The sequence below is a fragment of the Oncorhynchus mykiss genome, chromosome 20 (assembly GCF_057628025.1).
Source record: "Oncorhynchus mykiss isolate SJ-2025 chromosome 20, ASM5762802v1, whole genome shotgun sequence".
Lineage (NCBI taxonomy): Eukaryota > Metazoa > Chordata > Actinopteri > Salmoniformes > Salmonidae > Oncorhynchus > Oncorhynchus mykiss.
This window is the reverse complement of record NC_143041.1, coordinates 36655791-36680977: the sequence shown is the minus strand read 5'-3', so window position 1 is coordinate 36680977 and position 25187 is coordinate 36655791. Positions and strand designations below refer to the sequence as shown.

General features: G+C 41.5%; 1 protein-coding gene across 1 annotated transcript; it reads right to left on the bottom strand.

Annotated features, from left to right (window-relative positions):
* Positions 1-60: 60 nt before the first annotated feature.
* kcnk1b (potassium channel, subfamily K, member 1b) lies at positions 61-16917 on the bottom strand. The gene is made up of 3 exons (XM_021576416.3): positions 16314-16917; positions 11558-11953; positions 61-3616 (listed from the first exon to the last, which is right to left on the bottom strand). Exons 1-3 carry the CDS (start codon positions 16666-16668, stop codon positions 3345-3347), a joined length of 1023 nt encoding a protein of 340 aa, XP_021432091.1. The 5' UTR covers positions 16669-16917; the 3' UTR covers positions 61-3344.
* Positions 16918-25187: the final 8270 nt, after the last annotated feature.

The following is a 25187-nucleotide window of genomic DNA, read 5'->3' as shown; positions in this document are numbered from 1 at the left end:
GTTTGAAAATAGAGCAATAGCTTTCAAAACAATTTAACAGTAAATTTCCACGCTGCATTATGGGAGTCTAAATCTGCATTTATTTCTATGAGAAACTAGACAGAGCACAATAATATACAGGTGTTGTTATTGCACAGATACACAGGCGACTGAAATAGCGCATGCACCACACAATAACACTGACAAGGATTGACAAGGACGTCGACAGTTTTGTGTGCTATAAGACCAATGTGGCATATATATAAATCATTTAAAGAATAGACCAATGCATTTCAGACAAAATATTTATAACAGTAAAAATATCACTGCAACTGTCAAGTCCCCTTAGCCAGGGGGAGATTGTCATTCTCCCTTTTGGCCAACTAACAAAAGTACCAACACGATTACATGCAATTCCTCTGTTTGCTAAACTGGTATTCAAAACAAAACATTCTTGACAATGTTAAAGGCTTCTACTCATTCTGTCATTGTGCGATGTAGAAGAGTTTTGTGGAAAGAACTACAGTCAAAACAAAAACCCTGAAACGTTCTTAGATGATCTAGAAAACATAATTCTGCACAACACAACCATATGTTGAAAATGAAACGTCTACATTCTCAAGAATGGACAGCAGTTTCCTGTCTGCTACAATACAATCAGGTAGGATTTGGTGCTATAAAAGAAGTCTGTCCCATCTGAAAAAGGTACTCATATAGTATGATTGAGTAGTGTATGATATAGGCTAGTCTGTCCTACATATGTAGGATCTTAATTTGATCTATATTGTCACAGCAAAATAATCCTGCAGCAACAGGATTTGAACGTTTAGTCCATAATGTTGCTTGATCGGTGGTTAGGCTATTAGCTGGCTAAAAGTAGGCTACATAAAAAGTGCAATACTGTTAATATAACCACGTGTTAGTGTGGGTTTTCAGCGAATTTATGTAAATCACAAAGCTCATCTTCAAATTCTCTGAAACAAAAGGGTAATCAAATTAAGATCCTAAATATGTATAAATAATATTACCAGTATGTACACAAGCAAATCAGCTTGTACTGTAGGCTACAAGCAAATTACTTCCAAATACAGAATGACATCAAGTCAGAAAAAATATGTACAAGCAAATAAATTAATGTTCCTTGATGTACATCTCAACTTAAATGTTAATATAGTACATTTTTTGTAGATCTTTGGACAATATATGTCAGATAACTCATTATGCAGCTATTGAAAATCAGTTTGAGTTTTGACTGCATTGCACTGTAAAGCAGTCTTGTCTGTCAATCAGTGTTTCCTATCTTCAAGTTTCTCTCACAATGACTCTCATGGAGTACCTTCACTTGAAATCATCATCTGCATAAATCATAAATACACATTTGTAAACACTCCACTTTACATCCTCCAAAAATACTACTCTTTTTAAATTTGGTTCAAAAACAGTTCATATTCTCATCTTTAAATAGAAATTTCCAGTATCAAATAATGTCTTGTGTCACAAAGCAGTCCTGAAGTTTTATACAAACTGCCAGCCTACTAACATTACTTATGAATTCAGTTGTTAACCCTCTTTGTCCTCTCACTTAAAGATGCACTATGCAGAAATCGATCCCCCATTTCTTTGTTGGCAAAATTCAGACAGTACACCTAATTTCAGTTTATATGGTGACAAAACAAGCAAGTATAGTGAAGAGAATCATTGTACCATCTAAACCACTGTGAAATTATGTATCATTTCCATAACCAAAATGTTTATTTTCAGCTATAAGCAGCTGGTATACAAATCCAAAAGTAAAACTAAACTTAACGGGAAGCATAGAAATAGCACACATAGAACAAATCTTCTTAGACTTGCTTTCAATTAAAGATCTATAACTTATTTATATGTGAATTTGGTCAGGTCGCCCAAAACGTTCCATATTGCAGCTTTAAATCTGAGGTACGGGAAATTACTTTTGTACTTTCCAGAACCAATTATTTTCATACAAAATGTTCAACCCAGTAATTTCCCATTTCCGAGTGGTGTCACATAAGATGAACAGTAACCTGCTGTGTTCAAATAATTTATGAAAATACACTGCAAAAAAAATAATGAAGGGTGCTTTGTGGTTCTATACATAATCTTTTTTAGGGACATGATATGAGCAACTGAACCTTTTTTGTTTTAAATAGCAGCATTTCTTCTAGCAGCGTACCCTACTTGGGGTCTGCCTCATTCTTGTTCCCCCTTTAAGTTTAAAAAAAGCTTTCATAATTGTCACGAACGTTCAATAAACCATATTACACAGTAAATCCCTTTCTTTTAGACGAATCAACATGAAAAATACACAGTACAGCGCGAGACATGACACATTTAACTACCTTAAAATAACATTGAAGTTGTACTTTAAACTAGCATCAAACAAGTCTTACTGTAATTAATACACAGAGCATTTACAACAATGAAATGTGCTACTGTTGTATACCTGATACAGTTAACCTGAATACATGCGTTCCATTAAACTCCTGTAAAATAGTACTTAAGGTATATGTATACAGACATTACGGCACAATGTGATATTCAGTTACATTTTACAAGGTGGATGTCCCATTAAAGGTTCCCTAATGTGCTATTGTCAAGTCAGTTCTATGAAGCCCATATCTGTGCTTATGTATTACGACTGCCTTATAACTTGCGATGAGCGAGTTCATAATGCATTATAGATACAGTATGTGCTTAATGTTATTCCATCCATGAGAACAGCTGATAGCATGGCTGTTCTGAGCGAGGACTTTGACAATGAACAAAGCTAAAGCAGGCGTTTCCCTTATCATTAAGTTAACCAGCGTACATCAGTTATACATATGAAGGCTATATTAAGTTTTTCCTATGTCAGTGAATACAGATCTTGTTAATGCAGTATAGCACAATATGCTCATTTTTCATCATTAAGAGAGTGATAGTTAAGTTTCTCATGGATGGTAAAGGGCTAAAAGACAATCGTTCAATTTCAACATTACTAACAATGGTTTGAAGTTGAGCTTTTGTTTTTAAAATGCATCCTTATGCTGAAGCTTAAGTTATAATGTAGTCACAAATATCCTTCTACGAGAGTCCTCTGTATCACCCTCCCATAGGTTGCATCCCAATTCTCTAGCCTTTTCATTAAAAAACATTGAATAGGTGTAAGCATTCACTGGGGAGAGAGTTTCAGCTAACGGTAAAGTTTCTCCTAGAAAATTCATGATAGGCAGTGTACACTTCAAAAGAAGGATAGCAAAATGGGATGCAAACTTGGTTTCACCATCCCCCCTTCAGTACTCTCCTTTTCCTTCTCTAGTTTCCTGCCTATTTCACCGCAACATTTTTAACTATTTCCCCCCCCTCTAGTTGATCATGGGGTCATCTCCACCAGGCGAGGCCAGCACAGGGACACTAACGGAGGGTACGTCCTTAGTCTTGTCCCCCTTGAGCGAGGTGGAGTTGGTCTGGTGGGACACGGAGGTGAAGGACAGATGGTCGTGCTCCAGTATTGCCAGGCGGTCCTGTGGTTTCTCCTTCTTCAGATAGAACATCTTCCTCAGGGTCTTCAGCTGCTGCAGCTCACAGAAGGTCTCCAAGACAACCAGCATCACAACCAGGCCCAGGAGGAGGTAGACTGGAGAGAGAAAAGGAATAATACAGACAAGGGGTTACTAGAGGAACCATTATCAATCACAGAAGGTCTCCAGGACCACCAGCATCACAATCAGGCCGGGCAACAGGTAGACTGAGGGGGGCGGCAGAGACGGAGAGAGTGATGTTGCATTTCATTAAAATAAAATCTTTAGCAATATTTACTCATGGATTTCATGCCAATGATGCTCATTTAATTGAGAGGGAGAGATGAGTTAAACCAAGACTAGCTGAGATGGAGAAAGGATGTGACCTTAGAAGTGTAAGCAACACTAGGTGAGAGGAGGTGACCTTACCAGATGCTCTTATCCAAAGTGACTTAGTACATTCATCTTAAGATAGCTAGGTGGGACAACCACATATCACAGTAAGTACATTTTTCCTCAAAGTAGCTCTAAGCAAAGTCAAAGCTAGTAAGAGAAAACAAAATGTGTGTGTTAGTTCACAAAAGGGGTGCTGTAGGACTTTTTAAAGATTATCTTTAACGAGGTAGTGTTTCAGATGTTTTCAGAAGATGGGCAGGGACTAATTGGGGTGCCAGGACAGAAAAGTGCTTGGAACTGTGCTGAGCGGGAGCTGCCCTCCGGGTAGGGTTGCGAGGGCCAAGAGACCAGAGGTGGTAGAATGGAGTACTAAGGTTGGGTTGTATGTTTTGAGCATAGCCTGAAGGTAGGGAGGGGCAGTTCCTCTTGCTGCTCGGTAAGCAAGTACCGTGGTCTTGTAGTGGATGTGAGCTTCCTTGGGAATGTTGAAAACCAGGCAGGCTGCAGCATTCTGGATAAGTTGCAGGGGTTTGTTGGCACAAGCGGGGAGCCCAGCCAACAGCAAGTCGCAGTAGTCCAGATGGGAGATGACAATGCCTGGATTAGGACCTGCGCCCGCTTCCTATGTGAGGTAGGGTCATCACAGATGTTGTAGAGCATGAACTGCTTTGATATCTGCAGAGAATGACAGGGTGTTGTCCAAGGTCATGGCAAGGTTCTTATCACTCTGGGATGGGGCCTTCCCAGGAAGAAGAGCAGCTCAGTCTTGTCGAGGCTGAGGAGGCGGGGCAACATTCAAGCGGTGATATCTGCCAGGCATGCGTGTTGCCATGTGGGTGTCAGAAGGGGGAAGGAGAAAAGTAGTTAACGGGATTTCAGCCGTAAGAAGTTAACAGGATCGATTTGACAACAGCCAGTGAAAGTGCAGGGCGCCAAATTCAAACAGAAAACTCATAATAAAATTCCTCAAACATACAAGTATTATACACCATTTTAAAACTAAACTTGTTGTTAATCCCACCAGTGTCCGATTTCAAAAAGGCTTTACGACAAGAGCACACCATACCAATGTTAGGTCAGCGCATAGTCCAGCCAAAGAGAGAAGTCACAAAAAGCAGAAAGAGATAAAATTAATCACCAACCTTTGATGATCTTCATCAGATGGCACTCATAGTTCATATTTATAGCCAAAAATCTCAGTTTCGCTTCCAAACACCCGGTGATTTTGCATAGAGCCACATCAATTTACAGAAATACTCATCATAAATGTTGATGAAAATACAAGTGTTATGCATGGAATTAAAGATATACTTCCCCTTAATGCAACCGCTGTGTCAGATTTCAAAAACTCTTTACAGTGAAAGCACACCATGGAATAATCTGAGTACAGCGCTCAGAGACCAAAACAAGCCATACAGATACCCGCCATGTTGTGGAGTCAACAGAAGTCAGAAATAGCATTATAAATATTCACTTACCTTTGATGATCTTCATCGGAATGCACTCCCAGGAATCCCAGTTCCACAATAAATGTTTGTTTTGTTCAATAAAGTCCATCATTTATGTCCAAATACCTCCTTTTTGTTTGCGCGTTTAGTTCACAAATCCAAATTCACAAGAATCGGATGTCGTTCTTTTCAAAGTGGTTGACAAAGTCATCTGCAGAGAGGGAGGGGTGGAGGATTGAGGGAGGAGAAGGTGGGAAAGTGTTTACTAGGGTTAGCTTGAAATTTAAAGTGATATAAAGTGTGACTTTAGCAGCAGATACAGAGGAAGAGAAGGTGGAGAGGAGTGGAAGGATGATAGGTCCTGCAGAAATGGTGTTTTCCACCATTTTCGCTCAGCTGCCAGCAGAACTGTTATGTAAGTTTGCAATGAATCACTCAGCCACAGAGCAGGGGGGAAGCCAGAAAGGGGATAGTGTGAGTCATAGGATGCGGAAAGGGAAGAGTAGGGTTGAAAAGGCAGAAGGAGACAGGAGGGAGAAGGATTTAGCAGAATGGAGAGAGGATAGAAGAGGAGAGCAAAGATTGTGACAGCTTTTGACCATCTGGATAGGGCCTGTGGCTAGGGTTGGAGGACAGAAAAGCATATTACCTGCCTTGTGAGTGGGAGGGGACTGGGAAAGGGTGAGTTCAAAAGAGGCAAGCAGGGGAAAGAGAGTTGGAAAGAAATTAATCGAAAGCAGACCGTCTGGAGGTTGAAGTCGCCAAGTACGAAGAGTCATCTGAGCCATCATCAGAAAATGAGCTTATCAAGGTGTCAAGCTCATTGAGGAATAAAAAAAAAAAGAGCCAAATCTAAGCGCACCTGGTGGGTGACTGTTGTCATCTATGTTACACTTGAGTGGACATGTGACTGTATGTAATTCAAATGAAGAGATGGACAGGTGAGGGAGAAAAGAGAACATTTCCATTTAGGAGAAATGAGGCTGTTCGCCTACTAATCTCACTGTGCCACCACTGCGATGACCAGATGCTCTCGGACTATGAAGGAAAACATAGTCAGATGAAGAGAGAGCAGCTGGAGTATGTGTGCACTCTGGGGTGATCTAGGTCTCCATCAGGGCCAAAAAAGTCAAGGGACGGAGGGGCAGCATAAGCTGAGATGAAATCTGCGTTCTTGACTTTAGATCGGCAGTTCCAACGCTGCCAGAGACCAGGAATTCCACATGGGTTGTGTGCGCAGGGTACACTAATTTAGAAAGGTTGCAACCAAGGGGTGGGGTGCGTCTGTAAAGTCTACAGGGAGAATAGTGAACTGGGATAGAAAACACACACACTACAAGCTACAAATAGCTAAAATAAAATCAGAAAATAAGTAGGTAAAACACTCAAATGAGAGTTGTGGCACCTTCCTCTCTTTCCTTCCTCGAACAACTCTGCTGAACAGTCTTCGGTTCGGCGACGGTCTTAGTTTTGCCCCGGGTCAACTGTAACTGCTGTTATTATAAAGCGGAAATGTCTAGGAGCAACAACGGCTCAGCCGTGTAGTGGTAGGCCACACAAGCTCACAGAATGGGACCACAGTGCTGAAGCGCATACAAATTGTCTGTCCTCGGTTGCGACACTCACTACCGAGTTCCAAACTGCCCCTGGAAACAGTATCAGCACAAGAACTGTTCATCTGGAGCTTCATGAAATGGGTCTCCATGGCCGAGCAGCCGCACACAAGCCTAAGATCCCCATGCGCAATGCCAAGCTTTGGCTGGAGTGGTATAAAGCTCGCCGCCATTGGACTCTGGAGCAGTGTAAAAGCGTTCTATGGAGTGATTAATCACACTTCGCCATCTGGCAGTCTGACGGCTGAATCTGCCCCAATGCAGTGCCAAATGTTAAGTTTGGTGCAGAAGGAATAAATGGTTTATGGCCGTTGTTCATGGTCCGCCCCTTCGTTCTAGTGAAGGGAAATCTTAAAGCAACAGCATACTAATGGCATTCAGACGATTCGGTGCTTCCAACTTTGTGGCAACAGTTTGGGGAAGGCCCTTTCCTGTTTCAGCATGACAATGCCCCTGAGCATTAAGCGAGGTCCAGAGAGAAAGGGTTTGTCAACAACAGTATGGAAGAACTTGACTGGCCTGCACAGAGCCCTAACCTCAACCCCATCAAACACCTTTGGTATTAATTGGAATGCTGACTGTGAGCCAAGCCTAATTGCCCAACATCAGTGCCCGATCTCACTAAATAGAAGTCCCCGGAGCAATGTTAAAATAGATAATTTAGAACCAATAATAAAAACAGTTCTATAACTGAACATCAACAAAGTGCCTGCCCTGCCACAAAATGCTGAACTTATTTTTAATAGGGCAGGGATCTACTCTGAAACATTTTGAAAGGAGTAGAAATGTAGAAGCACACAGAAATAAAAATCGGAGAACAATGACTAAAAGTTCATGAATAAAAGTTTTGGGCACCATTTGGCCGTGATTTTGTCCCCTGTCAATTTGGAGATGTCACGTTATTGTAACAATCCTATTATACATAGCACAGTCCGTATCTGAAAGCAAAGGTCCATTTTGACCAATTTCATTCCTGCTCCTTGTTACAAGGAATCCCTCCTTTGCCCCCTCTAACCTTGATAACACATTTGAGAGATGGGGAGAGCTAGGGATCAATAACATAGGGGATCTATATATAGAAGGGATCTTTGGCCTCTGATTTGTTGAGGGTAACATACAATCTTCCCAGAAGTAACTTTTTCAGATACCTACGGATTAAAGACTGTTAGAAAACATGTTCCTACATTTGGAAATGCTAAACCTTCCATGTTTGACAGATGCATAAAAAGTTGTCCCACCTCAGGCAAACAGATCTAATCTATATTACGCTTTTCAATCTGTTAGCACACCTTCTACAGATGTCATTAAGGCAACATGGGAGGAAGAGCTAGGCACTGACATTTCTGTAGCAGACTGGGAAGAGAGCTTTCAGCATATCTAGACCTGCTCAATTAACTACAGACATCATCTCACACAAATCAAGACAGACTATTCCAAAACTAAGCTACATAGCATATTTCCTGATACCTCCCCCATGTGAGTTAACACTACTCCACTGCTTTGCCCTACGCTCTAACTTGAATGGTTATTGGTGTGGAATTTTTGGGATCCTCTGAAGTTCTGGAGACTAATTGACCCAGACCAGCTTCTGATCAACCTGGGAGTGTCAGAAACCCTGAACAGATAAACCAACAGGTAAAAATGTTTTTGTTTTTCACATGCGCCCAAATGCTTACTTAGAAGCCCTTAACCAACAATGCAATTCAAGGAATAGAGTTAAGAAAATAAACTAAAGTAAAAAATAAAAAGTAAATAGTCTGGGTGGCCATTTGATTAATTATTCAGCAGTCTTATAGCTTGGGGGTAGAAGCTGTTAAGGAGCCTTTTGGACCTAGACTTGGTGCTCCGGTACTGCTTGCCATGCGGAAACAGAGAGAAAAAGTCTATTATTTGGGTGATTGGAGTCTGACAATTTTTTGGGCCTTCCCCTGACACCGCCTAGTAGGTCTTGGATGGCAGGAAGCTTGGCCCCAGTTTTGTATTGGGCCGTACGCACCACCCTCTGTAGCGCCTGAAGGTCGGATGCCGAGCAGTTGCCATACCAGGCGGTGATGCAGCCAGTCAGGATGCTCTCGATGGTGCAGCTGTATAAATGTGAGGATCTGGGGACCCATGACAAAAAATGTCAGTCTCCTGAAGTGGAAAAAGGTGTTGTCGTGCCCTCTTCATGACTTGTCTTGGTGTGTTTGGACCATGATTGTTGGTGATGTGGACACCAAGGAACTTGAAACTCAACACGCTCCACTACAGCCCCGTCAATGTTAACGGGGGCCTGTTCGGCCCTCCTTTTCCTATAGTCCACGATCAGCTCCTTTGTCTTGCTCACATTGAGGGGGAGGTTGTTGTCCTGGCATCACACCCTAGAGAGGTTAAACCCTTTACAATGAAGATCTGTGAAGTTATTTTGGATTTTTACGAGTTATCTTTGAAAGACATGGTCCTGAAAAAGGGCAGTTTTTTTGTTGTTGCTGAGTTTACATGATTCCATGTGTTATTTAATAGTTTTGATGTCTTCACTATTATTCTACAATATAGAAAATAGTAAAAGTAAAGAAGAACCCTGGAGTAGATGTGTCCAAACTTTTGACTGGTATTGTATGTGTTATGGCTTTTCAACCTCAGCACTGAATCCACGATATGGCAATCTAATAGAACTCAGAAGGGTTTTCACGTCTTGCTCGTCATAGTAATTAGATATTAATACTATGTATGCCAGTTTCTCTTGGCTAAGAGTTGAGGAAAGAAACATTGTGTTGGAAATACAAAATTGTTTGCAGTCAGCTTACACACAGCACCGACACACACACTTACCCCATCAGAAATACCACGAGGGGTCTTTTCACTGTCCCTAGCTCCAGAACAAATTCACGTTAACATACAGTATTATACAGAGCCATGAGTACATGGAACTCCCTTCCATCTTATATAGCGCAAGTGAACAGCAAATAAAGCGACACCTCTCCCCTTTGTGACCTAGTTGTGTGTATGTACTGACATGTACAGTATGTAACTAATGGACGAGTGCACACACACACTTAAATACAAATCATGTCAATTGTAGTCTAATATCTTTTTCATTTTTCGTCAGACTAGCTGTCGCCATTGGCGCCAGCCAATAGGGATCCTAATAAATAAATAAAATGTTAAGGGGAGTAGGAGAGATAAGTGAGTGGGTGGGGCCCAGGGGCATAGTATTATTAAACAGTATGTCATGCAGCATGATATAGAGAGAAACAGTTACGTCAGTGAGAGGTGTCTGTCTAGTGACAGGAGGGAGTAGTAGTTCCTTCAAAGCAGTCCGCTACAAACACATTCTGGAATGCAATGCCCCCTGCTCCCACAATCCACCACACAAACACTACTGAATAGACCGTCTGCAGTTCTCCATTCCTCCTCTTCTCTAACTCTCAATGAGCCAGTGATGACTCTTAGCATGGAAAACATAACCTCACAGTATCCGTTTTTCTATTGCTGTGACCTAATCTTACCACTAGGGGGGAGTGAGCTGCTGATCACAATTATCAGCATGAAGTGGAACGGTTTTGGTTTTCCCCTCACTGATCATATTCATTATTATTATTGAACTAAAATGTAGATACACTACATGAAGTTTGACATCTACACAATAGACTTTGCCAAGCCTTTCCTGTGTTTCCAATGTGGCCAACTATACTGATCGAGAAATATAATTTTAAAGAAAGATATGTGAAGATTCTCAGAGTCAAACTTAACAAAACATGCCAGTACTGAAGGCAATTCACATCAAATATACAGGACACCCTTTTAAGTTAAAATCAGTCGTTTTCTCTATTCTTAGCCTCAAGGTGTCTTAAGCCTGAAGCTTCTAAACAGAATGAGAAACTGTCCAAGAGAATTCAGAGCCTCGAGATGTTGTTGCTCTCTCTATTTGTCTGGATGTTGGTTTGCTTTAAATCAAAGGCAACCAAATATGGTATCATTCATCAAACTTTAAAGCGATGAATCTGAGATCCGGTCAACAGCAGCCCCACCACGTTTTTCACTATAGAGCTGAGGGACACAGTTGGAGAAATGTAACCTCTCGCAAATTCGTAGATTAAGCTATGGATGTAAGGACTGTCTGACAGTCCATAAAATCAACATGATATTAAACAATGTATTGCTTCAGCACCAAGACATTGTTTACAAACAATGGAGTTAAACAGAGGGGTATACTACAAAGCAGGATCAAAAAGTTAGCCAGCTAACTTGCCTAAATATTGTAAAACATTTATTTTTATATAATCTTGAAATGGACATGGTCTAATTTACTCAAACAACATTTCTAAGCTTAGCTTTCTTAAAGCTGAAATATGCAACCTTCTGGGCAACCCGACCAAATTCACATTGACATATCTATCTCATTGAAAGCATGTTTAAGAAGCGGTAGATCTGTGCTATGTGAGCTATTTCTATACTTCCCATTAATTTTCGTTTTTGCGTCTTTCACATCAGCTTCAAACAGCTGAACATACAATATCCAGTTATTTCTGGTTATTTATCAAAGTTAGCTAACTCCTTGATCATGCTTAGTAGTACACCCCTCTGATGTTCTTAAAAAATAAATACAATACCAACTCACCAGTTATTCCGACTTTATAGAGCTGTCTGAACCTCTGGTTGAAGGACTCCCCTGGTACGTAATCTCCCAGTCCGATGGTACTTAGTGATATAAAACAGAAGTAGATGCTCTCCAGGAAGTTCCAGTTCTCCTCTAGGGAGGAGAAAATGGCCGCCGGGATGAGGAAGAAACAGGAAGCAGCCAGGATGGCGAGGAGCGTGGCGTGGACCACGGCTACGAGAGGCTTGGACAGGCCCCAGCGGGTCGACACGTACATGACTGGACGGCGCGTGCTGAAGACCATGATGCGTTGGACCACGGCGGTGAGGAAGAGGAGGGTGAAGGGGATGCCGATCACAGAGTAGACAATACAGAAGGCTTTGCCTCCATCGGAGAGTGGAGCGGTGTGGCCATATCCTGGTTGAAACAAAGGGACATGGACAGGTTAGTTGAGATAATGAGCAATGGAAATGTATCCTATAGAAAACGCACATTTAAAAGGATTTCTGGTTCTTAACAAAGCCAAAAATATGCCAATTGCACATGTGGCCGATGTGAAATGGCTAGCTAGTTAGTGGTGGTGCGCGCTAATAGTGTTTCAGTCGGTGACGTCACTCGCTCCGAGACCTAGAAGTAGTTGTTCCCCTTGCTCTGCAAGGGCCGCAGCTTTTGTGGCACGATGATGCTTCGTGAGTGACTGTGGTTGATGTGTGCAGAGGGTCCCTGGTTCAAGCCCAGGTTGGGGCGAGGAGAGGGACGGAAGCTATACTGTTACACACTAGAGGTCGACCGATTATGATTTTTCAACACTGATACCGATTATTGGAAGACCCCAAAAAAAAGCCGATACCGATTAATAGGCCGATTTTTTTCCTTCATTTTTTTTTATGACAATTACAACAATACTGAATGAACACTTATTTAAACTTAATATAATACATTAATAAAAATCTATTTAGCCTCAAATAAATAATAAAACATTCAATTTGGTTTAAACAATGCAAAAACAAAGTGTTGAAGTGCAATGTGTGCCATGTAAAATATGTGCCATGTAAAATATGTGCCATGTAAAATATGTGCCATGTAAAAAAGCTAACGTTTCAGTTCCTTGCTCAGAACATGAGAACATATGAAAGTTGGTGGTTCCTTTTAACATGAGAATTCAATATTCCAAGGTAAGAGGTTTTAGGTTGTAGTTAATATAGTATTTATAGGACTATTTATCTCCATACCATTTGTATTTCCTTAACCTTTGACTATTGGATGTTCTTATAGGCACTTTAGTATTGCCAGTTCAAAAGTATAGCTTCCGTCCCTCTCCTCGCCCCTACCTGGGCTCGAACCAGGAACACATCGACAACAGCCACACCCGAAGCAGCGTTACCCATCGCTCCACAAAAGCGGTGGCCCTTGCAGAGCAAGGGGAATAACTACTGCAAGTCTCAGAGCGAGTGACGTTTGAAACTCATTTAGCGCGCACCCCGCCAACTAGCTAGCCATTTCACATTGGTTACACCAGCCATTAGGCTGATAGGCTTGAAGTCATAAACAGCGCTGTGCTTGCGAAGAGCTGCTGGCAAAACGCACAAAAGTGCTGTTTGAATGAATGCTTATGAGCCTGCTGCTGCCTACCACCGCTCAGTCAGACTGCTCTATCAAATAATAGATTTAATTATAATATCACACAGAAATACCTTAGGTCATTAATATGGTAGAATCCGGAAACCATCATTTCAAAAACAAAACGTTTATTATTTCAGTGAAATACGAAACCGTTCGGTATTTTATTTTATTTGTATTTTATCTAACGGGTGGCATCCCTAAGTCTAAATATTCTTGTACATTGTACAACCTTCAATGTTATGTTATAATTATGTAAAATTCTGGCAAATTAGTTCGCAATGAGCCAGGCAGCCCAAACTGTTGCATATACCCTGACTGTGTGCAATGAACGCCAGAGAAGTGACACAATTTCACCTGGTTAATATTGCCTGCTAACCTGGATTTCTTGTAGCTAACTATGCAGTTTTAAAAATATATACCTCTGTGTATAGATTTTTTTTAAAGGCATTGGTGTTTATGGTTAGGTACAACGATTGTGCTTTTTTCGCAAATGCGCTTTTGTTAAATCATCCCCCAGCGTTGCATCGATTATATGCAACGCAGGACACGCTAGATAAACTAGTAATATCATCAACCATGTGTAGTTAACTAGTGATTATGATTGATTGTTTTTTATAAGATAAGTTTAATGCTAGCTAGCAACTTACCTTGGCTTACTGCATTCGCGTAACAGGCAGGCTCCTTGTGGAGTGCAATGAGAGGCCGGTGGTTATTGCGTTGGACTAGTTAACCGTAAGGTTGCAAGATTGAATCCCAGAGCTGACAAGGTAAAAATCTGTCGTTCTGCCCCTGAACAAGGCAGTTAAACCCACCGTTCCTAGGCCGTCATTGAAATAAGAATGTGTTCTTAAATGACTTGCCTAGTTAAATAATGATGAAATAAAAGGTGGGAAAAAAAAGGCAAAATCGGCATCCAAAAATACCGATTGTACCAATTGTTATGAAAACTTGAAATCGCCCCTAATTAAAAATCGGCCATTCCGATTAATCGTCGACCTCTATAACACACACACACCCAATTAGTGAAAGTGCTGCCCTTTAGAGAAAACTTCACAGATAATCAGCAAACTGCTTAGACAAAAGGAAGAGCTGCACCCTTTCCTTTTGATGAATCCGTTTCTGAACCACAAAACAAGATATCTATTGTCAGTAGCTTAAGTCTTTGTTTCTTTGGTAAAGCCTTATATGCTTCCAACATTATCATCTTTTGATTAATCCGTTTCTGAACCACAAAACAAGATATCTATTGTCAGTAGCTTAAGTCTTTGTTTCTTTGGTAAAGCCTTATATGCTTCCAACATTATCATCTTTTGATTAATCCGTTTCTGAACCACAAAACAAGATATCTATTGTCAGTAGCTTAAGTCTTTGTTTCTTTGGTAAAGCTTTATATGCTTCCAACATTATCATCTTTTTCCACATCTACAAGGCAGTAGTCATGACAATCGCCTGTTGCTGGTTTTAGAGCTGTTCACAACAATAGGAAGGAGCAACAGAACACAATGTGGTGGATTGTAAGGACCCGAACTGAGAGAGTTCTTCTATACCACCTGTGAAATGAATACCGCGACACCATAGCTTCCCTTGTACTTTACTTTTTCATGGATCTCTCTGGCTGTATTGTGACTACTGTATATTTTATTGTGTTTCATTGTTGCAATTAAAAAATTACAGATGCCTGTGTGAGGAAAAGGTGACTGAGAAGGAACTGTGGTTGGTGACTTGAGTCATGTCATGGAAGTATTAAATGACAATGGGTGCCTAATCTTGTCAAACCAGATTGTCTGCAATCGGCACACCCATATTTCCCAGCTTTAGGCCTATCCTTGTGGCTCTGTTCTATTTACATGGGACCACACACTAAAGCCTATGTACCACCTGGGACTTTAAGGTGCAACATCAACTCAGACACCAATTTCAAAATGGCCTATATGTTGGAACCACAGTCAAAGATAGCTTAACTTCTGAGCATCTTTACATCACTTGGGTTAGGACCAAAGGGGTGGGTATAATTTGTGGAACGTTCCAACAGGAATCTGTTCCAAAAACTTAGTAAATAACAAGGTTGTAAAGCGGCAGATTAAGATACTGGGTGGGGAGTGGGCAATTACGTTTTTCACTTACCACGTTTATTCCGAAAAATGTCTGTCCTCACTCTGATAGCCTATGGACAAACATTTAAGAATAAGCTACGTGGTGAGTTGATGCCTATTTGGCATCTAGTTAACTAGGTGAATTGATCGTGCTACTTTGTATGCATTGTCTGTTGGCATTCTTGTACTTTACAAAGTTTTTGAAACAGATTCCTGTTGGAAAGTTCCACAAATTATACCCACGCGGACCAAAGTTCTACAGAGACATGAAACTAATGTAGGCCTTTTACGCAATAGGCTATATGATAAGGAGGCTGTTATACGTAACACCTATTCAAAAGAAACGCCTTTGCGGTCTGATCTGAAGCATGTAATGTTGGTATCCCATCCCTAAACATTACTTATGTTAGGCCTACATAAAATTACATATGTTGTAACTTGAAAAGTTAGGCTAAAACGGAATTTACATAGTGTTTTCTTTTAAAGTCGGTAATCATTGGTGGGAGTGTCAAAAACTATAGACCCAGGCTTGTAGGCTTTTTAAAAGGATAAATGTGTTCAGTGTGTGAGAAAGAATGTGCCCTTGTTCAATGCATAAACACAGACGAACAGGCAGGCAGACAGACATTGAAGGCATACTGTATATTATCATGACAGAATACTGAGCTCGGGTAACGTAGGCAGGTGTTAGTTACTTGGGTGTACAGTGTCGCGAAAGGGTGCATTTCAGTGTCACAGGCAACAACAAAAAATGCCAACCTGCTTTCAGGAATGTCGTGTGCCTACCTAACAAGACGCGTATGACAATAATCAACTATATTACCACTAGACATGACTACGTAAGCAAGCAACTCCCCTTTTTTCTGAAAATATAGCTATTAAAAGAAACACATTTCTGAATGGCACCTATTCATTTCTGGGGGCGATGCGCCGACGCAGAACGCGTTTTTGACGCGGAGGCTGCATCACCTCCTTCAAGCCCCGTATGTCATTCAACGTTCCATCGAGAGATGGCTGAAAAGCAGTAGTCTACACTTAAAATGGGCCACTGACTGACTCACCTGTGGTAGACAATACAGTACTGGCGAAAAACAGCGAGGAGGTGAAGTCCCAATTCCAATTTGCCGATGCGTTGTTGAGAATGGACACTCCATAGTTACTGGCCTCGAGCGCCTTCTCCAAAAACTCCTCGAGGCGTTCTTCCGACAGACATTGGTTTTCTTGGAGGAACTGTTTTTTGATGGTTCGGAGCTCCTGGCGTAGAAGGTCTTCATAAGGCAGTTCCACCGAGGAGAAGACAACAGCTCCGAATATAAGATACAGAATATAGCCCAGGACTAAAAACAAAAAATACCATGTCGATTTGTGACTTTCGATCAATCGCACACACGAATTGCTAGTTAGAGATTGTAGCATTTTCCAAGAGTTCTCGAATCGACAAGTTGATGGGCTACAGTTGATATCCTTGTCAAAAACAATGAATAGCCTAGACACCACAAATGTTACAATGTCTTCTAGTTTCTTTTCACACGCGCTGTCCTTAGCAACAGCTAAGCTTATGATGACAATCGTTTTTTCCGTCTCTGTCTGTTGGGAAAGCTAAATGGACACGCCTGGTGCCCAAATTGATGACGTTGTCGTGCAGCGAGAGTCGAGTGGAGACGAACAGATTCGGTTCAGTCAGTTCAATCTGTCTTCCTGATGAGCCCTTCCCAGCTAGCTACGTTAGACGTTAATAATGCGGTACTTATAGGCTACATTTTCGATGAAAATCACTACAATAAATATGTTTTAGCTGTCACCCTGGCCTGATAGATAGTGTAGCCAATATCAACACTGAACAAAAATATAGACGCACCATGCAACAATTAACGATTTTATTGAGTTACAGTTCATATAAGGAAATCAGTAAATTGAAATGAATTCATTATTTTATTTAACCTTTATTTAGCTAGACAAGTCAGTTAGGAACATATTATTATTTACAATGACTGCCTACCAAAAGGCAAAAGGCCTCCTGCAGGGATGGGGGCTGGGATTAAAAATAAATAAATACAAATATAGGACAAAACACACACGAGAGACAACATAAACCACATAAAGAGAGACCTAAAATGACAACATAGCAGGGCAACATAGCATGGCAGCAACACATTAAACACTCATCTATGGATTTCACATGGCAGGGCAGGGGTGCAGCCATGGTTGGGCATGGGAGGGCATAGGCCCACCCACTTGGGAGCCAGTCCCAGACAATCACAATGAGTTTTTCCCTACAAAAGGGCTTTATTACAGACAGAAATACTTCTGTTTCATCAGCTGTCCGGGTGGCTGGTCTCAGACGATCCAACAGGTGAAGAAGCCAGATGTGAAGTTCCTGGGCTGGCGTGGTTATACATGGTCGGCAGTTGTGAGGCCAGTTGGACATATGGCCAAATATTTATTTTTAACGACGTTGGATGTGGTTCATGGAAGAGAAATTAACATGACATTATCTGGCAACAGCTCTGGTGGACATTCCTGCAGTCAGCATGACAATTGCATGCTCCCTCAAAATTTGAGACATCTGTGGCATTGTTGTGTGACAAAACTTCATATTTTAAGAGTGGCCTTTTATTGTCCCTAGCACAAGATGCACCTGTGTAATGATCGTGCCGTTTAATCAGCTCCTTGATATGCCACGCCTGTCAGGCTCACTAACAGGGGTGTAAACACATTTGTGCACAAAATTTGAGATAAATAAGCTTTTGGAACATTTATGGGATATTTTTTGGCGACCAATGAAACATGGGACCAACAACTACATGTTGCTTTGATATTTTTGTTCAGTAAAGCTGCAGTACTTCCCTCTATTTACTGCAGCAAGTAGGAGCTAAGGACACGGTGACCCGTGTTGCTGTGTTGTTGGTTTGCAGCACAAACTCTCCCTAGCATTGACCAGTATAGATTATCCCGGTGACATCCAGATGATTACTATCAATAGCCTATTACAAGTAATTTATCGTGTAGGCTGCTATCAAGTGGGATGGAACAAATTAGAGATGGTGGCCAATACCATATTTCCCCATCGATATAAACACACCTTTGCTTCATAGCTAGCACAATGCCGCTGCTGTTGCCAGCATTAACTAGCTTGACTGACTGAACCGAATCCACCCACGACTTTCCACTGCGCGACATACGTCATCCATGTGAGCACCAGGCGTGCCTGTATAGCCTCTCTTTCCATACTAACCTACTCTGTCTATGCAGTTCACTTTCACGGATAAGGGTCGAGCTACTGCTGAGAGGAGGATGATGTGGCGGCCGAGAGAATGTGCCTCTCTTATCTCTTCCAGGTGAAACGCATTGAAAGAGAGACACGGGCGTAGAGCGCTAGTCTATAGCACCTCTTTGGCTATAGCTATTGTTATCGAAATTAAACAGACGATCAACGAGAAAGCCAAGGGCGAAGTGAAATCACACATTTTGGCTAAAATTAGATGCTATTGCTGAAATTGAAATTGGGGGGTTGGCTTTTTATTTAGTGTTAACCTACCCAAAGAGAATGACTGATATTGGCAGGGGCAACTTCATTATTTTAGTAGGCAGTAGCCTGTCACATCCCTCTTCCTATAGGCTGCATGTATGTGTGTGTGTGTCTTTCACACATAATCGCCAAACCATCTCATTCCACTCCCCAACTGTCTGACATTATAACCTTCATTTGAACAAGGATAAAAGGCCAGTTGCCAAGTATGCTAGGCTCCTTTCCAGATCCTGTATTGTGTAATGTTTTCTCTCTACTAAGTTAACAACCTATTAGACCGAATATTTTCTCTTTCAAAATAAATAGATCAAATAAAATTGAATTTGTCACAACAGGTGTAGACTAACAGTGAAATGCTTACTTACAGGCCCTTCCCAACAATGCAGAAAACAGAAACAGAAATAGTAAAAAATAACACAAAGGATAGATCAGTTATAGAAAGATAATAACACAAGGAATAAATGCACAATGAGTAATGATAACTTGGCTGTATACGCAGGGTACAGGTACCGAGTCCATGTGCAGGGGTACGAGGTAATGGAGGTAGATAGGTACATATCGGTAGGGATAAAGTGACTAGGCAACGGGATAGATCATATCAGTAAAAGCAGAGTATGTGATGAGACAAAACCACCCTTGCTGTCTTTGCCTGGCCTGGCTCCCCTCTCTCCACTGGGATTCTCTGCCTCTGACCCTATTACGTGACCTCAGTCACTGGCTTACTAGTGCTCTTTCATGATGTCCTTAGTGCGTCGTGACAGTTTTTTGTTGTTGTTGCTATACTTAACTTGAGTGTGTTGAGTCACTGATGTGATCTTCCTGTTTGGACTTGTCTCAGGGTAGTAAGTTGGTGGTCTGTTGATATCCATCTGGTGGTGTGGAAGCTGTGCTTGCCACATACCTCTCTTGTCTGAGCTGTTGAATTGCGACTCTACTTTGTCTCTATACTGACGCTTAGCATTTTTTTTCACCTTTATTTAACCAGGTAAGCTAGTTGAGAACAAGTTCTCATTTGCAACTGCGACCTGGCCAAGATAAAGCATAGCAGTTCGACACATACAACAACACAGAGTTACACATGGAATGAACAAAACATACAGTCAATAATACAATAGGAAAAAAAAGGAAAAAAGTCTATATACAGTGAGTGCAAATAAGGTCAAATAAGGGAGTTAGGGCAATAAATAGGCCATGGTGGTGAAGTAATTACAATATGGCAATTAAACACTGGAATGGTAGATGTGCAAAAGATGGATGTGCAAGTAGAGATACTGGGGTGCAAAAGGAGCAAAATAAATAAATACAGTATGGGAATGAGGTAGATAGATGGGCTGTATACAGATGGGCTATGAACAGGTGCAGTGATCTGTGAGCTGCTCTGACAGCTGGTTCTTAAAGCTAGTGAGGGAGATGGGAATCTCCAGTTTCAGTGATTTTTGCAGTTCGTTCCAGTCAGTGGCAGCAGAGAACTGTAAGGAAAGGCGACCAAAGGAGGAATTGGCTTTGGGGGTGACCAGTGAGATATACCTGCTAGAGCGTGTGCTACGAGTGGGTGCCGCTATGGTGACCAGCAAGCTGAGATAGGACGGGGCTTTGCCTAGCAGAGACTTGTAGATAACCTGTAGCCAGTGGGTTTGGCGACGAGTATGAAGCGAGGGCCAGCCAACGAGAGCGTACAGGTCGCAGTGGTGGGTAGTATATGGGGCTTTGGTGACAAAACGGCTGGCACTGTGATAGACTACATCCAGTTTGCTGAGTAGAGTGTTGGAGGCTATTTTATAGATGGCATCGCCGAAGTCAAGGATCGGTAGGATGGTCAGTTTTACGAGGGTATAATTGGCAGCATGAGTGAAGGAAGCTTTGTTGCGAAATAGGAAGCCGATTCTAGATTACATTTTTGATTGGAGATGCTTAATGTGAGTCTGGAAGGAGAGTTTACAGTCTAGCCAGACACCTAGGTATTTGTAGTTATCCACGTATTCTAAGTCAGAGCCGTCCAGAGTAGTGATGCTGGATTGCATAGTGGAGAAGGTACGATGTGATTCAAAATGGTCAGTAATCTGTTTGTTAACCTGGCTTTCGAAGACCTTAGAGATGCAGGGTAGGATAGATATAGGTCTGTAGCAGTTTGGGTCTAGAGTGTGTCCCCCTTTGAAGAGGGGGATGACCGCGGCAGCTTTCCAATCTTTGGGAATCTCAGACGATACGAAAGAGAGGTTGAACAGGCTAGTAATAGGGGTTGCAACAATTTCTGCATATAATTTAAGAAAGAGAGGGTTCAGATTGTCTAGCACGGCTGATTTTTAGGGGTCCAGATTTTGCAGCTCTTTCAGAACATTAGCTATCTGGATATGGGTGAACGAGAAATGGTGGGGGCGTGGGCGGGTTGCTGTGGAGGGTGCCGGGCAGTTGACCGGGGTAGGGGTAGCCAGGTGGAAAGCATGGCCAGATGTAGAGAAATGCTTATTGAAATTCTCAATTATAGTGGATTTGTCGGTTGTAACAGTGTTTCCTAGCCTCAGAGCAGTGGGTAGCTGGGATGAGGTGCTCTTATTCTCCATGGACTTTACAGTGTCCCAGAACTTTTTTGAGTTTGTACTGCAGGATGAAAATTTCTGTTTAAAAAAGCTAGCCTTAGCTTTCTTAACTGCCTGTGTATATTGGTTCCTAACTTCCCTGAAAAGTTGCATATCACGGGGGCTATTCGATGCTAATGCAGAACGCCACAGGATGTTTTTGTGCTGGTCAAGGGCAGACAGGTCTGGAGTGAACCAAGGGCTATATCTATTCCAGGTTCTACATTTTTTGAATGGGGCATGCCTATTTAAGATGGTGAGGAAGGCACTTTTAAAGAATAACCCGGCATCCTCTACTGTCGGGATGAGGTTAATGTCATTCCAGGATACCCCGGCCAGGTCGATTAGAAAGGACTGCTCGCAGAAGTGTTTTAGGGAGCGTTTGACAGTGATGAGGGGTGGTCATTTGCTCACAGACCCATTACGGATGCAGGCGATGAGGCAGTGATCGCTGAGATCTTGATTGAAAACAGCAGAAGTGTATTTGGAGGTTGAGTTAGTTAGGATGATATCTATGAAGGTGCCCGTGTTTACAGATTTGGGGTTATACAGTGGGGAGAACAAGTATTTGAAACACTGCCGATTTTTTATCATAGGTACACTTCAACTGTGAGAGACGGAATCTAAAACAAAAATCCAGAAAATAACATTGTATGATTTTTAAGTAATTCATTTGCATTTTATTGCATGACATAAGTATTTGATTACCTACCAACCAGTAAGAATTCCGGCTCTCACAGACCTGTTAGTTTTTCTTTAAGAAGAAAATGGAAGAAGTTCAAGATGACGGTCAATCACCCTCGGTCTGGGGCTCCATGCAAGATCTCACCTCGTGGGGCATCAATGATCATGAGGAAGGTGAGGGATCAGCCCAGAACTACACGGCAGGACCTGGTCAATGACCTGAAGAGAGCTGGGACCACAGTCTCAAAGAAAACCATTAGTAACACACTACGCCGTCATGGATTAAAATCCTGCAGCGCACGCAAGGTCCATGTCCAGCACATGTCCAGGCCCTTCTGAAGTTTGCCAATGACCATCTGGATGATCCAGAGGAGGAATGGGAGAAGGTCATGTGGTCTGATGAGACAAAAATAGAGCTTTTTGGTCTAAACTTCACTCGCCGTGTTTGGAGGAAGAAGAAGGATGAGTACAACCCCAAGAACACCATCCCAACCGTGAAGCATGGAGGTGGAAACATAATTCTTTGGGGATGCTTTTCTGTAAAGGGGACAGGACGACTGCACCATATTGAGGGGAGGATGGATGGGGCCAAGTATCGCGAGATCTTAGCCAACAACCTCCTTCCCTCAGTAAGACCATTGAAGATGGGTCGTGGCTGGGTCTTCCAGCATGACAATGACCCGAAACACACAGCCAGGGCAACGAAGGAGTGGCTCCGTAAGAAGCATCAAGGTCCTGGAGTGGCCTAGCCAGTCTCCAGACCTGAACCCAATAGAAAATCTTTGGAGGGAGCTGAAAGTCCGTATTGCCCAGCGACAGCCCCAAAACCTGTAGGATCTGAGAAGGTCTGTATGGAGGAGTGGGCCAAAATCCCTGCTGCAGTGTATGCAAACCTGGTCAAGAACTACAGGAAACGTATGATCTCTGTAATTGCAAACAAAGGTTTCTGTTCCAAATATTAAGTTCTGCTTTTCTGATGTATCAAATACTTATGTCATGCAATAAAATGCAAATTAATTACTTAAAAATCATACAATGTGATTTTCTGGATTTTTGTTTTAGATTCCGTTTTTTAGATTCTCACAGTTGAAGTGTACCTATGATAAAAATTACAGACCTCTACATGCTTTGTAAGTAGGAAAACCGTTTCAAATACTTGTTCTCTCCACTGTATATACATACAGTGCCTTGCGAAAGTATTCGGCCCCTTTGAACTTTGCGACCTTTTGCCACATTTCAGGCTTCAAACCTAAAGATATAAAACTGTATTTTTTTGTGAAGAATCAACAACAAGTGGGACACAATCATGAAGTGGAACGACATTTATTGGATATTTAAAACTTTTTTAACAAATCAAAAACTGAAAAATTGGGCGTGCAAAATTATTCAGCCCCCTTAAGTTAATACTTTGTAGCGCCATCTTTTGCTGCGATTACAGCTGTAAGTCGCTTGGGGTATGTCTCTATCAGTTTTGCACATCGATAGACTGACATTTTTTCCCATTCCTCCTTGCAAAACAGCTCGAGCTCAGTGAGGTTGGATGGAGAGCATTTGTGAACAGCAGTTTTCAGTTCTTTCCACAGATTCTCGATTGGATTCAGGTCTGGACTTTGACTTGGCCATTCTAACACCTGGATATGTTTATTTTTGAACCATTCCATTGTAGATTTTGCTTTATGTATTGGATCATTGTCTTGTTGGAAGACAAATCTCCGTCCCAGTCTCAGGTCTTTTGCAGACTCCATCAGGTTTTCTTCCAGAATGGTCCTGTATTTGGCTCCATCCATCTTCCCATCAATTTTAACCATCTTCCCTGTCCCTGCTGAAGAAAAGCAGACCCAAACCATGATGCTGCCACCACCATGTTTGACAGTGGGGATGGTGTGTTCAGCTGTGTTTCTTTTACGCCAAACATAACATTTTGCATTGTTGCCAAAAAGTTCCATTTTGGTTTCATCTGACCAGAGCACCTTCTTCCACATGTTTGGTGTATCTCCCAGGTGACTTGTGGCAAACTTTAAATGACACTTTTTATGGATATCTTTAAGAAATGGCTTTCTTCTTGCCACTCTTCCATAAAGGCCAGATTTGTGCAATATACGACTGATTGTTGTCCTATGGACAGAGTCTCCCACCTCAGCTGTAGATCTCTGCAGTTCATCCAGAGAGATCATGGGCCTCTTGGCTGCATCTCTGATCAGTCTTCTCCTTGTATGAGCTGAAAGTTTAGAGGGACGGCCAGGTCTTGGTAGATTTGCAGTGGTCTGATACTCCTTCCATTTCAATATTATCGCTTGCACAGTGCTCCTTGGGATGTTTAAAGCTTGGGAAATCTTTTTGTATCCAAATCCGGCTTTAAACTTCTTCACAACAGTATCTCGGACCTGCCTGGTGTGTTCCTTGTTCTTCATGATGCTCTCTGCGCTTTTAACGGACCTCTGAGACTATCACAGTGCAGGTGCATTTATACGGAGACTTGATTACACACAGGTGGATTGTATTTATCATCATTAGTCATTTAGGTCAACATTGGATCATTCAGAGATCCACACTGAAATTCTGGAGAGAGTTTGCTGCACTGAAAGTAAAGGGGCTGAATAATTTTGCACGCCCAATTTTTCAGTTTTTGATTTGTTAGAAAAGTTTGAAATATCCAATAAATGTTGTTCCACTTCATGATTGTGTCCCACTTGTTGTTGATTCTTCACAAAAAAATACAGTTTTATATCTTTATGTTTGAAGCCTGAAATGTGGCAAAAGGTCGCAAAGTTCAAGGGGGCCGAATACTTTCGCAAGGCACTGTATATATATATATATATATATATATATATATATATATACACAAAAATAACACTCATAAATATAAAAAAAGAAGTAACAAAGACAAATAGAAACAAATTGTAGTGTATAAATACAAACAAAAAAGAGTATTGACTTATTACACCATTACCCTATTGCAAACAAAAACACAAATAAAACTAAATTGCACAAATTCTATATCACATAAATACACAAATAGAATAACACACTTATAAAGAAGAGAATTTGATTATTATACTATTGCACTTCAAACAAGAAACACACAAACTAAATTGTAAAACTGCCATCTAAACCCTGACCTTTCTTGCCTTCCTTGATGCAAAGTC